The sequence below is a fragment of the Vombatus ursinus genome, unplaced genomic scaffold (assembly GCF_900497805.2).
Source record: "Vombatus ursinus unplaced genomic scaffold, bare-nosed wombat genome assembly UNPS02014945.1, whole genome shotgun sequence".
NCBI lineage: Eukaryota > Metazoa > Chordata > Mammalia > Diprotodontia > Vombatidae > Vombatus > Vombatus ursinus.
Genome location: NW_020954723.1, coordinates 22,304,928 through 22,323,996, shown reverse-complemented (window position 1 = coordinate 22,323,996; position 19,069 = coordinate 22,304,928). Strand labels below are relative to the sequence as shown.

The following is a 19,069-nucleotide window of genomic DNA, read 5'->3' as shown; positions in this document are numbered from 1 at the left end:
CTGGAGCATTCCTAACACATATCAGAGATGGATTTTTTCCTATATGAAAGAAGAAACCTGGAAAGCCATCTAAGAAGCTGCTCCTAACACCATTCCAAGAGCTGTCACCCCAAGTGAATGAAAACTTAGAGGTTTGTAGCATCCCCTATCTTTATATGATCTTGAGGTCCCCATCAACTGTACAAAATATCCTATAGTAAATTGCATTTCATCACATGAGTCTTGCATGTGAATTTTCTCCCTTTTTTCTCATTAATGCAGATATTGCTGTACCATATAATCTTTCATTTGGAGAATACCAACAAATACACTGGATCATGAGAGTTCATTGACTTGCGTGGCAAGTTAATCAAGCCTGAGACACTGATTTCTAGTAGGCTTGCCTTTTTATACCCTAGGCAACTGGGAAGTTACATCAATGACTGGAGTCCTACTCCCTGGAGTTATTGGAATAGATAGAAGAAACTGGTCAAGTCTCCTTATTTGAAAACTTCTGGAACTCACAGAAATAGTCCTCTTTCAGAATGTTGTAATGAGTGGTCCTTTGATCCAGTAAAGCATATCATTACTAGGCTTATACTTTAAGAAAATCAAAGAGAGAGGGAAAGGTCCCATATGTACAAAAAATATTTATAGGAGCACTTTTTGTTCCTGTAAGGAACTGGAAACAAAGTAGGTAGCCATCAGTTATGGAATGGTTGAATAAATTGTAGTTATGTAAAGAAATGGAACATTATTGCACCATTGAAAATGATGAACAGGAACAATTCAGAGGAACTTGGGAAGGCTTGTATGAAGTAGTATGGATTGAAATGAGTAGGACCAGGAGAACAATTAAAACTTGAACACAATAATGTAAAGGAAACCAATGCTGAACAACTTTATAACTTTGGTCATTTATAACTTTAGAAAACTAATGGTAAAAAAATATATATATATTCCCAACTCTTGGCAGAGAGGTGATAGAATAGAGGTGAAGAATGAGACATACGTTTTCAGACATAGTAAATGCGTTGATTTATCTTCCTTAACTATATTTATTTGTTACAAAGTAGGGTTCTATTGGATAGAGGAATCAATGAATAGTGATTTGTTAAAAAAAAAAAACAGCAACAAAATATTTTTAAATACACGGAAAAAAAGAATTGCAGAAAGAGACAGGAAAACTAACAGGTCAATTTAACTACATTGTTAAATTTGATATACACTTTTAATCATAATCATAATCATAATGATATTTAGCATTAATTTAGGACTTCAACATTGTAAAATTCTTTACACCTTATCTTGTTTGACCCTCACAACAACCCTGCGAAGTAGGTGCTATTATTATCCCCATTTTCCATATGAGGAAACTAAGGCTGAAAAAAGTTAAATAATTCATCCACACATACATTTACTAAAGGCAAGATTTGAACCCAGATCTCAATTCCAAATCCAGCACTCTAGAAATTCATTATGGCCTGCAAATTGTGCATAACAGAAATGCATGATTTCATGTATAATCCTTTTTCTTTTTGGTTTTCTTTGCATATCTTCATGCTTTTGTTTGTTAAGTTTATAATAAAAAAGAAAATGTAAAAAAAGAGAAAAGTTATTGTTTCTCTAATATGTCTGGAGAGAGAACTAACACTGTAAATGGATAGTACATTGGGCTTTGAATTGAACAGGAGGAGGAAAGTGGGCTGGATCTACTTTGTGAAGTTGTGTAGTTCTTATAATGACTTCAAACTTCTCTTTAAAATAAAGTTCTGTTTTTTAAAAACATACTATTTTTCTCATGTTGTTGTTTGACTGAAAGTGATGAAGCACTCTAGTCTCCAAATTACTGAAAATGATTATCCTCTAGATAAGGGCAAAGGAGAAACACATAGGCATGCGTAGGTTGCAACACATTACAGACAAGGAATTTTGAAGAAAAGTCAAGTAAAGAATGTCATCAAAGAAATGAATGAGTGAAATGGAATAATGGGCTACAAGGGCTAGCTAGTAGAGAGCCTTTGGTATCCTCTTAATGTGATGAAGAAGTGAGGAAGGCCACCGATATATTTAGTGGGATCCTTATGGTGAACTTATGGGATGACATCAACAAGAATCATATAGGATGGACAATCATGGAAGAGTTGGTTACTTTCTGTATTATTGGAAGGAATACTCACATTGATGAAATCACAGATCCATCTGATTATTTGAGCATCTTGGAAGACAGTGTTAATTCTTTTTTTAATTTTTCTTTTCTTTTTCTTTTTCTTTTTTTGTCAAGGTAATCAGGTTTAAGATTTGCCCAAGGTTGTATAACTAGTAAATATTAAGAGTCTGAGGTTGGATTTGAACTCAGGTTCTCCTGACTCCAGAGCCAGTTCTCTATTCACTGTGCCACCTAACTGCCCCAACAGTGTTAATTCTTAAAGAAGAGTTGTGATAGTCTTAACTGATAGTTGGTATCTTTGTATTCAGATTTTTGTACTTGGTAGGTAGAAATGTGGTGTAATGGATTTAGAGAAAGAACATGGTTTTAAATTTGATCTCTGTTTACTACCTATGAGATCTTGGGTAAATCATTTCACTCCCCTTAATACTCAGTTTTCACATCTCTGTACTGGTTCCTTCTCTGTCACGATTGCCTAGACACAAGCATCTTCAATCATCTCCATCCTCAAAAAAAATCACTTGATTGCACCATCCCCAAAATTACTTGACTTGTACCAATCCAAATTCCTAGAAAAGCCTCTCTATACTCATTGTTTCTCTTCTTCTTTTCTCACTCATTTATCAAACTCTCAGCTTCTGGCTTCCAACTTCAAAACTCAGGAGAAGCTGTTGGCTAGAAGTCTACCTGTTGGTGGAAGGCTACCAATGATCTCTTAACTGTGAAATCCAATGTATTTACTCAGTCTTCATCCTTCTTGACTTTTCTACAGCACTTGAAATTGTTGACTGCCCTTTTTCTCCTAAAGGCTATCTCCTTTCTGGATTTTTCTGATTTTTTTCTCCTAGTTCTGCTCCTGAACCTATCTGGCTGCACCTCTTTAAACTCATTTGCTGATCATTATCCATATCCTACACCCTATGTGTGGGGGAACTGAAAGGCCACCAGTAATCATTTCTATGAAGATGACTCCTGTTTCTACATATCCAGTCTGGTGTGTCATTAAAGTTTCATCCTTGCATCACTAAGTGCCTATTGGATAATCCAACTTGACATAATCAAAACAGAATTCATTATCTTCCACCCCCAAATCATCTGTTCTTCATAACTTCCTCTATGTCATTTCTGTCAAAGGTGATATCATCATTCTAGTTACCCATGTTCACAACTTGGAGTCATCCTCTTCCTTTTTCCTTATAGCCAATCAATTGCCAAGTCTTAGGGATTTTAACTTCACAATATATCTCACATTTGCTCCCTTCTCTCACATATTCCATTTCTCACAAATACAGAACTTTAGACATCATTACCTCTTGCCTCGACTATTTCAGTAGCCTTCTAATTGGTTTTTACCACTACCTTCTGTCTCCTCGATACTCCATCCTCCATATAGTTACCGAATTGATATTGCTAAAGCACATATCTGACTATGTCAGTCTTCCGCTTAAGAAGCTCTAGTATCTCCCAGTTACCTTGAAGATAAAATAAAGATAAATGAAGATAAAATTAAAAGGGCAATTAAAAGCCCTTCACAAGATGGCTCCAAGTCCACCATTCCAGGCTTATTACATATAATGTAGGGAATTGATCAAAGGACCTCTAGTCAATAGTGTCCCTTAAACCCATTAGTGTCCACCTATTCCATTGCAGGGTACCATTGCTGATAGGGGAGGAGAAAGACATCTGCATCTCTCCCCCATCCCACCATCCCTACATATTTTGCAAGAGCTACAAAGGAAAAGATGAAGAACAATTCTTGAGATTTGATGTCTTCCTCCATAGAAGTTTCTCTTCTTTTTTTGTGTTTACTAGAAGTTCTTTCTTTTTTCTAATTTTCACATTAACCATATCGTAAAGAAGAATTAGAACCAAGAGAAGGAACCACAAGAAAGAGGAAACAAAATGAAACAGAAGGAAAAAAAAGACCAAATAGTATGCTTCAATCTGCATTCAAACTCCAGAGTTCTTTCTTTGGATGTGGATAGCTTTTTCCATCACAAAGCCTTTGGAGATGTCCTAGATCCTTGCATTGCTGAGAAGGGCTAAGTCTATCAAAGTTAGTCATCACGCAACGTGGCTGCTACTGTGTACAATGTCTTCCTGATTCTGCTCATTTCACTCAGCATCAGTCCATACAAGTCTTTCCAGGTTTTTCTGAAGTCTACCTGCTCATCATTTCTTTTTTCTTTTTTTTGGTTCTGTTATTCATTACTTTACTTTTTTTTATATTTTTATGGTAATTTTTATTTATTTTTTTGTTTTCAACATTTACTTCCACAAGATTTTGAGTTCCAAATTTTCACCCCATCTCACCCCTCCCCCCACCCCAAAATGGGATGTATTCTAAATACCCCTTCCCCTAGTCTGCCTTCCCTTCTATCTCTCCCCCCTTCTATTATCCCCTTCTCCTTCAATTTTCCTGTAGGGCATGATGGATTTCTGTACCCCATTTCCTGTATTTCTTATTTTCCAGCTGCATGTGAAAACATTTTTCTTTTAAACATGTGTTTTTAAAAATTTGGGTTCCAAATTTTCTTCCTTCCTTCCTCCCCACCCACCCCCATTGATAAGGCAAGCAACTCAATATAGGTTATATATGTGCAGTTATGCAAAACACTTCCATAGTAGACATGTTGTGAAAAACTAACTCTATTTCCCTTAATCCTATCCCACTCACCCATTTATTCTATTCTTTCTTTTGACCCTATCCCTCCTCAGAAGTATTTGCTTCTGATTACTCCCTTTCCCAATTTGCCCTCCTCTCTATCATTCCCCTACTCTCTTGTCCCCTTCCCCTCTTATTTTCCTGTAGGGTAAGACATTTCTACACCCAATTGAGTATGTATTTTATTCCCTCCTTAAGTCAAATCCTATGAGAATAAGATTCACTCATTCCCTCTCACCTTCCCCCATTTCCCCTCCACTGTAAGAGCCTTTTCTTTTCTATTTCTTTTTTTGGGATAATTTACCCCGTTCTACCTCTCCCTTTCTCCTACTCTTAGTATATTTCTATCTCACCCCTTAATTTTGTTCTCCAGATATGATCCCTTCATTTTCAACTCACCCCGTGCCCTGTATCTATCTATATCTATATATATATACATACATACATACATACATATAATTTTTTCCCCTCCAACTACCCTAATACTGACAAAGGTCTCATGAGTTACAAATACCATCTTTCCATGCAGGAATGTAAACAGTTCAACCTTAAAAAGTCTCTTATGATTTTATCTTTCCTGTTTACCTCTTCATGTTCCACTTGAGTCTTGTATTTGAAAATCAAATTTTCTATTCAACTCTGGTCTTTTCATCAAGAATGCTTGAAAGCCCTCTATTTCACTGAATGACCATTTTTTCCCCTGCAGGATTATACTCAGTTTTGCTGGGTAGGTGATTCTTGGTTGTAATCCTATCTCCTTTGCTCTCCGGGAATATTATATTCCATGCCCTGTGGTCCCTTAATGTAGAAGCAGCTAAATTTTGTGTTATTCTGATTGTGTTTCCACAATACTTGAATTGTTTCTTTCTGGATGCTTGTAATATTTTCTCCTTGACCTGGGAACTCTGGAATTTGGCTACAACATTCCTAGGAGTTTTCCTTTGGGGATCTCTTTCAGGAGGAGATTGGTGGATTCTTTCAATTTCTATTTTGCCCTCTGGTTCTAAAATATCTGGACAGTTTTCCTTGATCATTTCTTGAAAGATGATGTCTAGGCTCTTTTTTTGATCATGGCTTTCAGATAGTCAAATAATTTTTAAATTCTCTCTCCTGGATCTATTTTTCAGGTCAGTTGTTTTTCCAATGAGATATTTCACATTGTTTTCTAATTTTTCATTCTTTTGGATTTGTTTTACAGTGTCTTGATTTCTCATAAAGTCACTAGCTTCCAATTGCTCTATTCTAATTTTTAAGGAAGTATTTTCTTCAGTAATCTTTTAGACTTCCTTTTCCATTTGGCTAATTTTGCTTTTTAGGGCTTTCTTCTCCTCATTGGCTTTTTGGACCTCTTTTGCCATTTGGGTTAGGCTATTTTTTAAAGTGTTATTTTCTTCAGTGTTTTTTTTGGGTCTCCTTTAGCAAGCTGTTGACTTGTTTTTCACGATTTTCTTGCATCACTCTCAGTTTTTCCTCTACTTCTCTTACTTGCTTCTCAAAATCCCTTTTGAGCTCTTCCAAGGCCTGGGACTGATTCATATTTTTCTTGGAGGCTTTGGATGTAGGAGCTTTGGCTTCGTTGTCTTCTTCTGGTTGTATGTTTTGATCTTCTTTGTCACCAAAGTAAGATAATATAGTCTGACTCTTTTTGCGCTGCTTACTCATGATGCCAGCCAATTACTTGAGTTTTAAACTGTTAAGGTAAAAGTCTGCTTCCAATGTGAAGAGTATACTGTCCCAAGCTTCAGGGGTTTGTACAGCTGTTTTCAGAGGTACTTCTAGGGACCTGTAAATTTTCAGTTCTTCCAAGGTGGTATGATAAGGGGCGAGTTGTTTTCTCTTTACCACCACAACACGCTCCACCACACCAGCATTCCTCCTTGCCCCAGGACCGCCCCTCAGAACTGTGACCCAGATCCAAGTACCAGTAAAGCAAGAGATTCCTGGCTTAGCACTGGCAAAGAGATCCCTGAAATCCCCTTCTGATCAGCCACTCAATTCCCCCTCAGTCTGTGGGCTGGAAGCTCAGGAAAAAGCCATGGCCCCTGGCTATGCTCGAGACTTGCGACTGAGACCTAGCTCCTCTCTCACCACAGTCACAGACTTTTCCCACTGACCTTCTAAGTTATCTTTGGGGTTCAGGGGTTGAGAAGTCTGGAAACCACCACAGCTGCCCATGATTCAGTCTTCTGAGGCCTGCTCCAGGTTCACTTTGGCCTGCGTGCCCACACCAAACTGTGCTCCTCTCCCTGCCCAGTGCGATATACCTTTCTGATCAACCATCCAGGCTGTCTTTGGCTGGAAATTTGTTTCACTCTGTCTTTTTGTGGGTTCTGCTGCTTTAGAATTTGTTTAGAGCCATTTTTTTAGATAGTTGGAGGGCTTTGGGAGAGAGCTCAAGACAGTCACTGCTTTTCCTCTGCCATCTTGGCTCCGCCCCTGCTCATCATTTCTTATAGCACAATAGTATTCCATTACATTGATATACCACAACTTGTGCAGCCATTCCCCAATTGATGGGCATCCTCTCAATTTCTAGTTCTTTGCCACCACAAAAAGAGCTGCTATAAATATTTTTGCATGTGTGGGTCCTTTTCCCATTTTTATGATCTCTTTGGGATACAACCCTAGAAGTGCTATTGGTGGGTCAAAGGGTATGCACATTTTTATAGCCCTCTGGGCACAGTTCCAAACTGCTCTCCAGAATGGTTGGGTTAATTCACAACTCCACCAACAATGCATTAGTGTTCCAATTTTCCCACATCTCCAACCTTTATCATTTTCCTGTTTTGTCATGTTGGTCAATCTGATAGGTATGATGTGGTACCTCAGAGTTGTTTTGATTCACATTTCTCTAATCAGTAGTGATTTAGAGCATTTTTTCATATGACTATAGATGGTTTTAATTTAGAAGTTTCTCTTCTTGACTGCTACAAATGATTCTCTTCTCAGAAACTGATCTTGATTTTTATGGCCACCAGGGATGTGGCTGGTCCTCTAGATCAATGCTGATCCAATGATTTGCTGCTCTGCAATTCTAATTCAAGGAGGAATTTCTTTACACTTCCTAAAAGAGTCGTCAAGGTGACAAGGGCCACTCCTGGTTTGTACCTCTCAGAATCTGCAGATAGGTCACTCGAGGTAAGAGCTCCTCAAGGCTTTGTGTCCTTTACAAGATGTGAATATACCCACTCAAAATGTGAAAGAGACAAAACCTTAATATCTCACTGTTTCAGTTATCTGCTCATTATATCTTATAATTGATGATGTTTAAAAAGTTCAAGAGACATAATTTCTGGGTAGTCATTTTATTAATAATGCCAGCATTTTAATAAAAGGAGGTCTGTGGCACTCTTGAATGCCAAAGACAATCATGGCAGCTGTGGGCTTATGGTTTATATGCCCATGGAAGAGGGTTGTTCCTGAGAGTGACAATAAACTCTGATTGGTTAACAATTGATGAGAGAATGAATATTACAATAAGAGACTGAGAGTGACATCATGTCAAAGAGAGACCATCCCTATACCCAGACCACTCCCAGCCTTGGGCATCTATTCAAAGAATTTAGCCCCCATCCAAGTCTGAGCAGAAGGGAGTTTCACCTTAGATTAGAAGTCTGATTTAGTCAGGGTAGTAACACCCAAAATGAGGAAAATGTTAATCCTATCTTCCATCAGTCTTTGAGGGATTGGACAAGGAAATAGGATAGAGAAAAAAAGCTGGGGTCTCCCCAATTTTAATTTTTGGCTATTAATATGAGAGAAATAATAATTTCTTTTGAATTTCAACAAGTGGGATGGGTGGATTCAATTGATCAGAGATCACCTGATCCAACCCCTGCTATAGATACTGCTCCCTTTCATGAACTCTACAATCCAGTCAAACTGGTCTAATTTCCTCATATATGCCATTCTATCTTCTTTCTCCATGACTTTGTGTAGGCTGTGTTCCCCATACCTGGAATTCACTTCATCCTCATGTTTGCCTCCAGCTTTCTTTAAGGGAACCTCCTACACAAATAAATAAATAAATCCTTCTTGATTCCCCACAGCTTCTAGTCTATACCACTTCTGACAAATTGACTTTTTACACATTTTCTATAAGAGAGGTGGCATAATGTAGAGGATAGAGAGTTGGACTTGTAGCAAAGAAACCACAGGTTAAAATCCTGCCTCTGATACATACTGGCTATGTGACCCTGGGTAAGTCTCTAAACCTTTTAATACCCCAGACAACTCTGGGGTGTTAGCTTTACAGAACAAATATCCTTATTAAAAGATTTGTTCTGTAAAACTTGGACTCAGTCAAAAGGCTGCACCCAAGGACCTAGAAAACCACATGTGGTCTCAAGTCTGTAGGTTCCCCACCCTTGCTCTAAGACTATTAGCTACATATAGTACAACTGCTGGTTTACATTAGCACAGAGAGTGACTTCATTGGGGGATCCCAGAACAAGTGAAAATACAGGTTCAGACCCCCAAAAAAGTTTAAATTTACTTATATGTGGATGTATTGTTTCCCCTGACAATATAAACCAATATCAACAGGGCAGAGACAATTTCATTTTTGTCTTTGTATCTCCAGGATACAAAGAATACCCGCTGTTTGGTATATAGTAGATGCTTAATAAATGCTTATTGATTGAATTACTAAAGAATAGTAAAGTGATGAAGTTATTTGTTGGTGACTGTTTAGAGTATGAATATCAAAACCAAAGTCATGAATGAGTCTGATTTCCTTCTGGACCAAGTATTAGCTTTACTCTGAATCAGCAATGTGATTGTAAGCCAAAAAGTAAATTCTATCTTGGAGATGCATGAAAGAAAGGCATAGTTCCAAGAACAAGGAGGTGAGAGTTCCTCTGTAGTTTGCCCTGGTCAGAGCACATCTAGGGGATAGTGTTGAGTTCTAAGTGTCCTAATTTAGGAAGTTCATTGATAAACTGCAGAGTGTCCAGAACAGGGTAATGAACATGATGTGGGATCTTAAGTCTGTATAATTTGAAGATTGCTTAGAGGAACCAGGTATGTTGAACTTGGAGAAGAGAAAACTGAGTGGTTTGGGTGGGCACACTGTTGTTATTGAGTTGTTCCACTCATGTCTAACTCTTTGTGATCCCATTTTGGAGTTTCCTTGGCAAAGATACTGGAGTGGTTTGCCATTTCCTTCTCCAGCTCATTTTACAGATAAGGAAATTAAGGCAAACAGGGTTAAGAGACTTGCTCAGGGTCCCACAGCTAGTAAGTATCTGAGGCCAAATTTGAACTCAGGAAGATAAGTCTTTCTAACTCTAGACATGGCCCTCTATCTACAGTGCTATCTAGCTGCCCTGGTGACACATTAGCTGTCTTCAAATATTGTTTCCAGGGAGAGGGATTAGATTTATCCTGCCTTATCCTAGAGAGAAGAACAAGAGGAAAAAATGATAGAAGTTGCGAAGAATCAAACAGCCTTTATATTATCCAGCATTTGACAGAAAATGATTCCAGCTCACAGATTACTGATATGAAGAGGCTGTGGCATCTTTTGAGGATGCAAGAGACAGCACTGTTACCATGATTATCTTTTTTGAAAAAATGCTCAAGTTAGAAAGGGTGTATTTGTGAAGCATGATATTTAAAATCTTTGCACTAAATTAGCTTTATGATCTAGCAGGGTGCTAAATTACTATTTCACCTGTAGAATAGCACCACTGTAAAAACTTTAGGATGGTGACCAGGATGGGGAGAAAACTGGACCCTCTGCCATATAAAGTTGTTGTTTGTCCTTTGTTTTGGAAGAGGATCATGACATCAGGGAAGTGAAGCCATGACATGCAAGTGAATTGGGTTTAAGTGAGGCAGGGCTGTGCAAAGTCACCAGCCTCACTTTCTCCTCTAGAGCCATCTGGGTCCAGTGGGGAGATGTAAATCAGGATGACTGGAGATGGCCCTGGATACAGTGGGAGACCTTGGCCTTTGTAAAAAATGAGGCAGAGAATGGCCTCTTTACATAGTTAAAAAAAAATAAATCAATCTGGAAGGGGAAATGTCAGTGAGAGGATTCCTGTTCAAATATAGCCTCTAAGGGGGTCCTTCCAATGCTAAGAGTATATGATTCCTGAGAAGTAACATAATTTTAGCTCTTGGAAAGGCCCTTGAGATTATCTAGTTCACCTCTTATTTTACAGATGAGGAAAATGAGGCACAGATTTGAAGTGACTTTCCTAAGTTGGTGGCAATGCTTGGAGACTAGAACTTAGATATCCTAATTCTCATTCTACTACTGTACTATATCATTGGGTCTGGAGAGAGCACTATTTCTTCAAAGGACTTGGGTTCAAATCTCAACTCTGACACTACCGTGTGACCTTGGGCAAAACATTTAATCTTTTGAGGCCTTGGTTTTTTCACCTGTAAAATGAGGATTTTGTACTACATGGTCAGTGACATCCCTTCCAGTTGTAGATTTGTGGTATTAGAATTAAATTCATTGATGTGAAGAAACTTTCTCTACCAATGCAGATTAAGGCATACTCTTCAATTTATGATTTTAGGAGAGTTGGCACTGAGAGTTTAAGTAACTTGCCCAGAGTCACATAGCCAGTTTGTGGGCTTTGAAGTCTATTAGATTGTAAGCCCCTTGAGGGCAGGAACTGTCTTTAGCCTCTTTTTGCATCTGTAGTACTCAGCACAGTGCCTGGTACACAGTAGGCACTTAATAAATGGTTATTGAATTAAATGTAACCTCTTAGCCTCAGTTTTTTCTTCTGTAAAATGGGGATAATAGCATTTATTTCCCAGCTCAGTTTTTTAATTTGTAAAATGGGAATAATAGCACCTATTTCCCAGGGTTGTCTGATGATAAAATGAGATATTTGTAAAATGCCTTGCAATCTTTATAAACAATACTTTTCCTCCTCTGTCATAGTGGGAATTCAGTCTTATGCCATAGGGCTTAACACATTATAAATCTCATTTGAAGGAGTAGTTATCATTATCTCCATTTTACAGACGACAAAAGTGAGGAAAATAACTTGCTCTAGGTCTCATGGCTTAGGAAGCAGTATTCTGTCCTAGTCCCTTAACCACCTTGGGACCTTCTGTTTCCTCTTTTTTAAAATGAGGGGTCTTATAGATTGGTCTCTGAGGCCCCTGGCTGCTATAATAATAATTGATGATAGCAGCATTTATGTAACACTTAAGGTTTGCAAAAGACTTTACATATGTTAACTCATTTAAAACATTTTCACTCCAGATCCATGATTCTATCCTGATCCAAAGGGAGAAGAAAAGGTCTTGGTGGCCCAAGACCTCTTAAAGGCCCTTTAGTGGTTTCTCAGAAGGAACTGAGGCAGAGAGGCTAAGTGACTCCCTTGTCCAGGGTCACACAGCTACTGAGTTTGTCTCAGGACATATATTGAGTGGGTGGTCCTGGGCAAGTCACTTAAACTCTGGGTGCCCCTGTCAGGCCAGATGTGCTTTCTTTTAAAAAAGGAAGCAAAAGTTTTAACCAGCTGGGAACTACCCGGTACCTCCCAGCACCGAGAGGATGCGCCGCAGGGAACGTATCCACACGCTCTGGGAACCCAGAAGCTCCGGGAGGCGTGGCCGAGCACTCAGCGGTGGCTCCGCCCCCGGGGCGGAGCGCCAGTGGCTCCCTCAAAACCCTTGTCCCCTCTGAGGCCCCAGCTGGTCTCCCCCGGTGCCAGGCGGTCTCTCGGAAGTGCTCGGGCGGGGCTGGAGCACGGGGGAGGGGAAGGGGGAGGGACTTCTCGCGCCTTCCTGTTCCTCCCCACCTCGGGCCACGACCGGAAATGAGGTCACAGAGGGAAACCCCCGCGGAGAGACGGGGCCCAAAGTGCGGTGGCCGTTGGAGGGGGCTGCGGCAGCCGGTGAGTGGGAGGTGGGCGGGAGCCCGGGGCCCCGGGTCCCGCGGGTCTCAGGCATCTCCTTCTTGGATCCGGAACGTAGACCCCTGGGGGACCATGGCGAAAGTCCGATGGGGCAGCCCCTAGGTGTGCGATGGTGGTGGGCGGGCCCCGCGGAGGGGTGGCGGGGATCCGGGGTTGGCTGCTGGTGCGTTGGGCCTCGGCTGTCAGGGGCCCGGGGCCTTCCCCTGGACGCCCAGGCCGCCCGAGGGGCCCTGGGCCCCGTTTCCTAGGCAACGCCTTTTGCCTTCTTCCTCCTCCATCCCCTTCCCCTCCCACCTCTACCGTCCTCCTCCCGCGTCTTGCTCCTTATTTCTTCCCCTCCCTTCCCTCCTCCTCCTTCCCCTCTTTTCTCTTCCTTCTTCTTCCCCCCCTTCTCCTCCTTGCCCTCTCCCTCCTCTTTCTCTTCTCCTTCTTCTTCTCCCTCCTTTCCTCTTCTCCCCATCCTCCCTTCTCCTATCTTATCCTCTCTTCCCTTCCCCCCTTTAACTGATTTCCCCAGCTCCTGGGGCACGAGGCCTCCCTTCCCCAAGAAAAAGGATAGAAAGGGGTTGAGGTTTAGTCCACACACCCACCCACCCTTCTGCATTCTGGAGGAGGGTGTGGGGTGAAACTGCTTTGCCTGTAGATGCTAGTGGCCTGGCTTGAAAGGAGCTCTTCCCCCACTACTGAGCCCATGGCAGGCCCCTTGATATTGAATTCCAGACCTCCCTTGGTCTGCCTTGGGAGGAGCAGGATCTTCCTTTCTTCCAGCATTTTCCACGGCTCCCCTCCACATCTGTCAAACAGCTTCAGTTCTTAACTTTGACAGGGATGCTTCATTTGGTCTTGTGTATGTCTGCATTGAATTTCAGTGCACTTGAGGCTGGAGGTGTATGACTCTGGAAGTTCCTCAGATGTCACCGGTTTGAGCCGTAGTATTTGATGGAGAAAAGGGCATTTACTCCTAAGGCATTTCCATTAGGAACCCCCCCCCCCCACACAGGCATAGATGTATGTAGGTTATATATATTAAACTATTATTATTATATATATTAAACTAATATATTATATATTTAATATTAAACTTTTCTAGTTCAAACCTAGTATGTGCATTAAAGTTTGTACAATCAATAAGCCTGAGATTTTAGAGCAGTGAACTCTTTCTAGGGTCAGTGAGGTTATAGGAACACCTTCCCCCTTTTTTTTATCTTGTTTGGGCTGCAGGACACCAGTGGTTTTTCAGCTACTTTAATTTTTTTAGGCAAAATGTAATTTTTTGTTTTGCATTTTGATTATTTGAATTATAGCATTTTGATAATTTGAATTATATGTCATAAACATAATCTTGGTAATTACATCTTTGCATGTTTTACCAGTTGCTATAGTAGATGGCATTCTACATAGAATTTGCTGTCTTGACTACATAATGAAAACAGAATGATTTAAAGCCCATTGCAACCATAAACTGGTATCAGAATACTTTGTTTCATGAGTTGCCATTAGGGAAATGTATGATTTGAGTTGGTTAGGTGGTGAGGTTATGCATAGGCATAAATCATGGGTAGGGATAACAGGTAGATGGCAGGAATGTCTCATAAGTTTACTTGTGAGGAGACAGCAAGGAAGGCCCTCCAGCACATAGAGTGGCCTTCTTTGGAGATCTTAATGGAAGGACATAAACAAGCGTTGCACAGGTTGGGCAGGCATGGATGACTTGGAGGGAAGGTCCAAATTGACTAGTAACCACTACCTCTAAACATGGTAGTAAGCATTAAGTGTTTTTTTTTTTAAACTTGTGCTTAAGATGTGCTTAATAAGGAATAAGAAAATACTAAATAATAGCCCTCTTTCCTGGTTCAAGTCCTCCCCTACTGGGGATATAAGTTGTAAAGGGATTGGGACTTAGTCCACACACCCACCCCACACTTTGGAGGAGTGGTATTGTGGTTATTTTGTTGCAAAGTTGTCAGAAGCTGTTAGAATTTTTGGAAACGGATCCTACCCCCTGCTCTCATCATGAACATTTTGAATGTGAAGCTGTCTTACAGTCAATTCCTAGTTTAAGCCAGTGTGAAATTTCAAAATTCAGTCTCATTATTTTGAATCAGTATGAATAAAAAGTCCGGAAAACCAATTAGCCAGGAATCTTAAACCAAAAGTTCAGTACCATACAAATAGTCATTTCAGTTTTAGATTTAGCCTGGTTTTGTTTGTTGGTATCTAGGGGTGTTTTTTTTGGGGGGAGGTTTCAATAAAACTTTTAATTGGCAAGGATGCCAATGTCTTTAAGGAGAAAATTAAATGTTGGCAATGATTTAATTCCTTTTAAGTATTCTTAAAGAGCCAGTGGTGTTAAGTAGTTTTTTCATATTGAACTGTGTTCTTGGATGCTGATTTCAAGCAATTTTCTCTTTTGTGAGTTACTAGATAATACCTTTATATTTGTCATTCTCACAAAAGATCTCATTTTACAAAAGACCCAGTGACTCCAAGTCTAGTGCTTTTCCCATTTCATCATGCTTTCTGTTTTATGTGAAACTTTGTGGCTCTTCTTTATAAAAGCAACCACTCTTCTGGCATAGAGCATATGCCAGCCACATTTTTAGAAGGTTTTTTGGGGAAAGCAAAGATTGTGAGAAAGGAGTTAGAGTACACTCTAATGAAGGGTGACTTCTTCCTCTATCTTTAATTCAAGGTATGGTATATTTATATGAGTATATACTATGGTAATATGGTATATACAACATTATTTGCTTTACTCAATTTTTAATTTTGTTTTAAATTCTTGTTTTTGGCAGACGTGGCTTCATGGATGAGCTGGTGCATGATCTGGCCTCGGCCTTGGAGCAGACATCTGAGCAAAATAAGCTAGATGAGTTGTGGGAGGAGATGGCTCTGAGCCCTCGACAGCAGAGACGGCAACTTCGAAAACGGAGGGGTCGGAAGCGGCGTTCTGACTTCACCCACTTAGCTGAGCATACTTGCTGCTATAGTGAGGCCTCTGAATCTAGCTTGGATGAGGCTCTGAAAGACTGTCGGGAAGTGGCCGCAGTCACCAACTTCAGTGACTCTGATGATACAATGGTGGCCAAGCGCCATCCAGCTCTCAATGCCACCTTAAAGAGTAAGCAGCACTCCTGGCATGAGTCAGACTCCTTTACTGAGAATGCACCCTGTAGACCGCTGAGGCGGAGGAGGAAGGTGAAGAGAGTGACCTCAGAAGTGGCTGCCAGCCTCCAACAAAAACTCAAGGTGTCGGATTGGAGCTATGAGAGAGGTTGCAGGTTCAAATCTGCCAAGAAACAACGGCTGTCACGTTGGAAGGAGAATGCTCCCTGGACTTCATCAGGCCATGGGTTGTGTGAGTCCACAGAAAATAATAGGACTTTCCTTAGCAAATCGGTCAGGAAGGAGAGGATGGAGTGTGAAGCTGACGAACAAAAACAGGGCTCTGATGAGAACATGTCAGAATGGTGAGGCCACCCCCTACACAAATCAAAGGTTTTCCCAGCTAACCTTTTCCAAAGTGCAAACCCCATGGTCTTATTCAAGCCTTTCATAACAAATTTACTTCTTCAGTTTTGATTTTGTAGTCCTATGTTAACAAATAGCTTAGATATCTCCAGGCTTCTTAAATGATCTTAGTAACAAGAGTTGATATTCATAAACCATCCATCTTCTGTGTTATACCTATGAGAATGTTTTTGTAGGTATTAGAAGCTTTGTGCCTGTAATGTGAAACTTTGAATTTGACTTTAAAGACTGCTATGCTTTATGTCAAAATTTTCACGTATTATGAATTATTTAGGAATATCTGAGTTTTAAACTATTGAAACACTTGGATTCAAATATGTATCATGTCTAACTTATAAACCATCGATTCTATGCACAGGAAGCATCAAAAATAAAAAGAACATTGGTTCCTATTAGCTTTTTCATATTAAGTTTAATAAAAGACTTACCTGTAAGGAATTTTGGTTAACATGTCAGCATAGTTTTTCTTAATCATTTTACTCCAGATAGGAGGAGCCTCGTGCATTGGCAGTTGGTAGAACTCCCATTGAGGAAGTTCAACTTGATGTCTCCCATGAACCTTTTTTCTGTCTCAGCCTACACTTCTTCACACTGAAGGACTTGTGACCTCTGTTGGGACTTTGCTTTTCCAAAACATGTCTTGAAAGCATGGGCATAAATCATGGGGAGTTTCAGGGTAGAATGTGTCAGAAACAGGAAAAGCTGCCTTGTGCTTGAATATCTGTTCTTTTTATTGATTGATTGGTTTTTAATCCTAGCATCTTGATTTCACTCTAAACCTTATATTCTCTAGACTTCAGAAATATATCAAGGGGACTTCACAGTTTGACTTCCTTCCCTTCTCTAAATACATTATTTAAGTACTTACTTACCTCTCTTCGTGTGTGTGTTTGAATTCTATAGTTTAGGAAACAGGTTTCTTTGTTAAGTTTTTGTTCTCTTTCACATTATTGAAACTCTCTTGATTTATGTAAGTTTTCTTCCTTCTTGGTTTTTTTTTATAGTTCTTAGTTTCTTAGATCATTAGGCTTTTATTTTTAGCATATTTACAAAATTTTAATTTTTACTAATAAATTATCACTGTACTTTGGGATAATAGCTTATCACTTTTTCCTAGAAACCTCTGTCCATGGCATCATTTTTTCTTTTTACATTGATTATTTCTTAGACTATTTTACATATAGATATAACTATTTTCTTTCTACTCTACTCTTTCTACTTTATTTTCTTTTTATTGCTTAGAGTCTAGGCCCCAGCTCAGTTTTTGACCTTTTTTGTTTCATGGACCCTCTGTGGCAGTTTGGTGAAACCTATGAACTCTCGCTCAAAATAATGTTTTTAAATACATTATATATAAAGGAAACCAGTTACATTGGAATATTTTCTTCAAATTTTTTTTTTAAAAGTTCACAACCCTGAAGTTAAGAATCCCTACCATAGATTGAACAATTTTTTTTTTTCCAAATCTAGTTTCTAGATGTGGAACCTCTAATTAGTCGACTACATCAGTCTCTCTTACCTTTCATCTTGGCTCATAAGCACATTTATTTTATCTGATAGGATTTAGTCTTGACAGTATACTTCTCGGTTATCTGAAAGTCCAGATTATTTGAAGGGGACAAGTTAGTATGTTTTACATTTCAGAACTTGTGACCTTTTTTAGGGCTTTGTTTCTTAACCAAGTTTTTCTTGAAAACTGGTTTATGGGTATAATTCTCAAGGATTTGAGGATGTGTCAGGAACACATTTCTTTTTTTGAACTGGAAATAATTCTCCTTTTTCAGCTTTGGCTATCTGTGGGGTGTAGACAGTACAAGGGATATCAAGAGCTGCCTGTTCCTGACACTTCTCAGAATTTTATTTAATGTCCCTTACCCCCTCTTCTAGTAGTTAGAAAGCAATCCTGGGATGGAATTACGTCAGAAACAGAGGGAACAATTCCTTGTTAAGAATTTTATAGTTATTCAAGAATTCCAAGGTCTACCACATCTTAGCTAATCAGGACTTTAATGTAAATGAAAATAGAGAAGCTATACATGTTTTCCCCCTTTTAGATTCCCTCCATTGGGAAATGGGAGAGATTTCCTTGCTCCTCCAGGGCTGTACTAGCATTGAGTTGAGGCTTCTGTCAAAATATTGGTAGTTAAAATTTGTGGTTTTTTTATTAATGACAAATGTGCTTACTACTTTTTATAGGAGTCTCTTTGCTTCCCTTGTAAATTAGATGTAATTCAAGATGTGAAAGTTTGAAGCTATTAACCAGGTATTCACCAGTAGATTTCCAGAACTGCCCGTCTTGCCCCATTTTCATTGTTAAATTCAAATATTAGTAACTTTACTTTTTACCTTTCTGAATTGAGAATTAGCAAAAGTAGTTCAATTTATGAAAACTTAATGATAAAGTTATTTGTTATGTTTAGAAATTTTAAGTGCTTTTAAAAGAAAAGGTAGGTGCTGCTTTTTTTTTTTAATGTTGGCATAACTCAGTCACTCGAAGGTTTTTTTGGTCCAACTTGTTTTTGAGATTGACTAAACATGGAGTCATTTTAGTTTTGTTCTATTTTTCCCTTTCCCTTCACCATCCTGTGACAAACAATTCTTTTTTGAGCTACGGAAAACAATCATGAATGTATCTCTTATTGTATATTCGTGTATGTGTCTGTCTCTTTCTCTGCAGGTTATACATATACAAACATGTTAAATAGGATATAGATTTGGTTATTTGTCATTAATTTTGTGTGCATGTGTATATACACACACGTATGTGTACATAGATCTTATGACTAAGATTTTTTGGGGGGAGAGACAGAAGATGTATTTTATTGAATTTCT

General features: G+C 39.3%; 1 protein-coding gene across 4 annotated transcripts in view; it reads left to right on the top strand.

Annotated features, from left to right (window-relative positions):
* The first annotated feature begins 12,596 nt into the window (after window positions 1–12,596).
* GPATCH2L (G-patch domain containing 2 like) overlaps window positions 12,597–19,069 on the top strand; it is a 66,497-nt gene continuing 60,024 nt past the window's right edge. For all 4 annotated transcript variants that reach the window (XM_027844981.1, XM_027844982.1, XM_027844983.1 and 1 more), the window contains exons 1-2: window positions 12,597–12,685; window positions 15,502–16,176. In XM_027844981.1, the coding sequence (XP_027700782.1) occupies window positions 15,512–16,176 (665 nt within the window). In that variant the 5' untranslated portion in view covers window positions 12,597–12,685; window positions 15,502–15,511. The remainder of the gene's footprint in view (window positions 12,686–15,501; window positions 16,177–19,069) is intronic.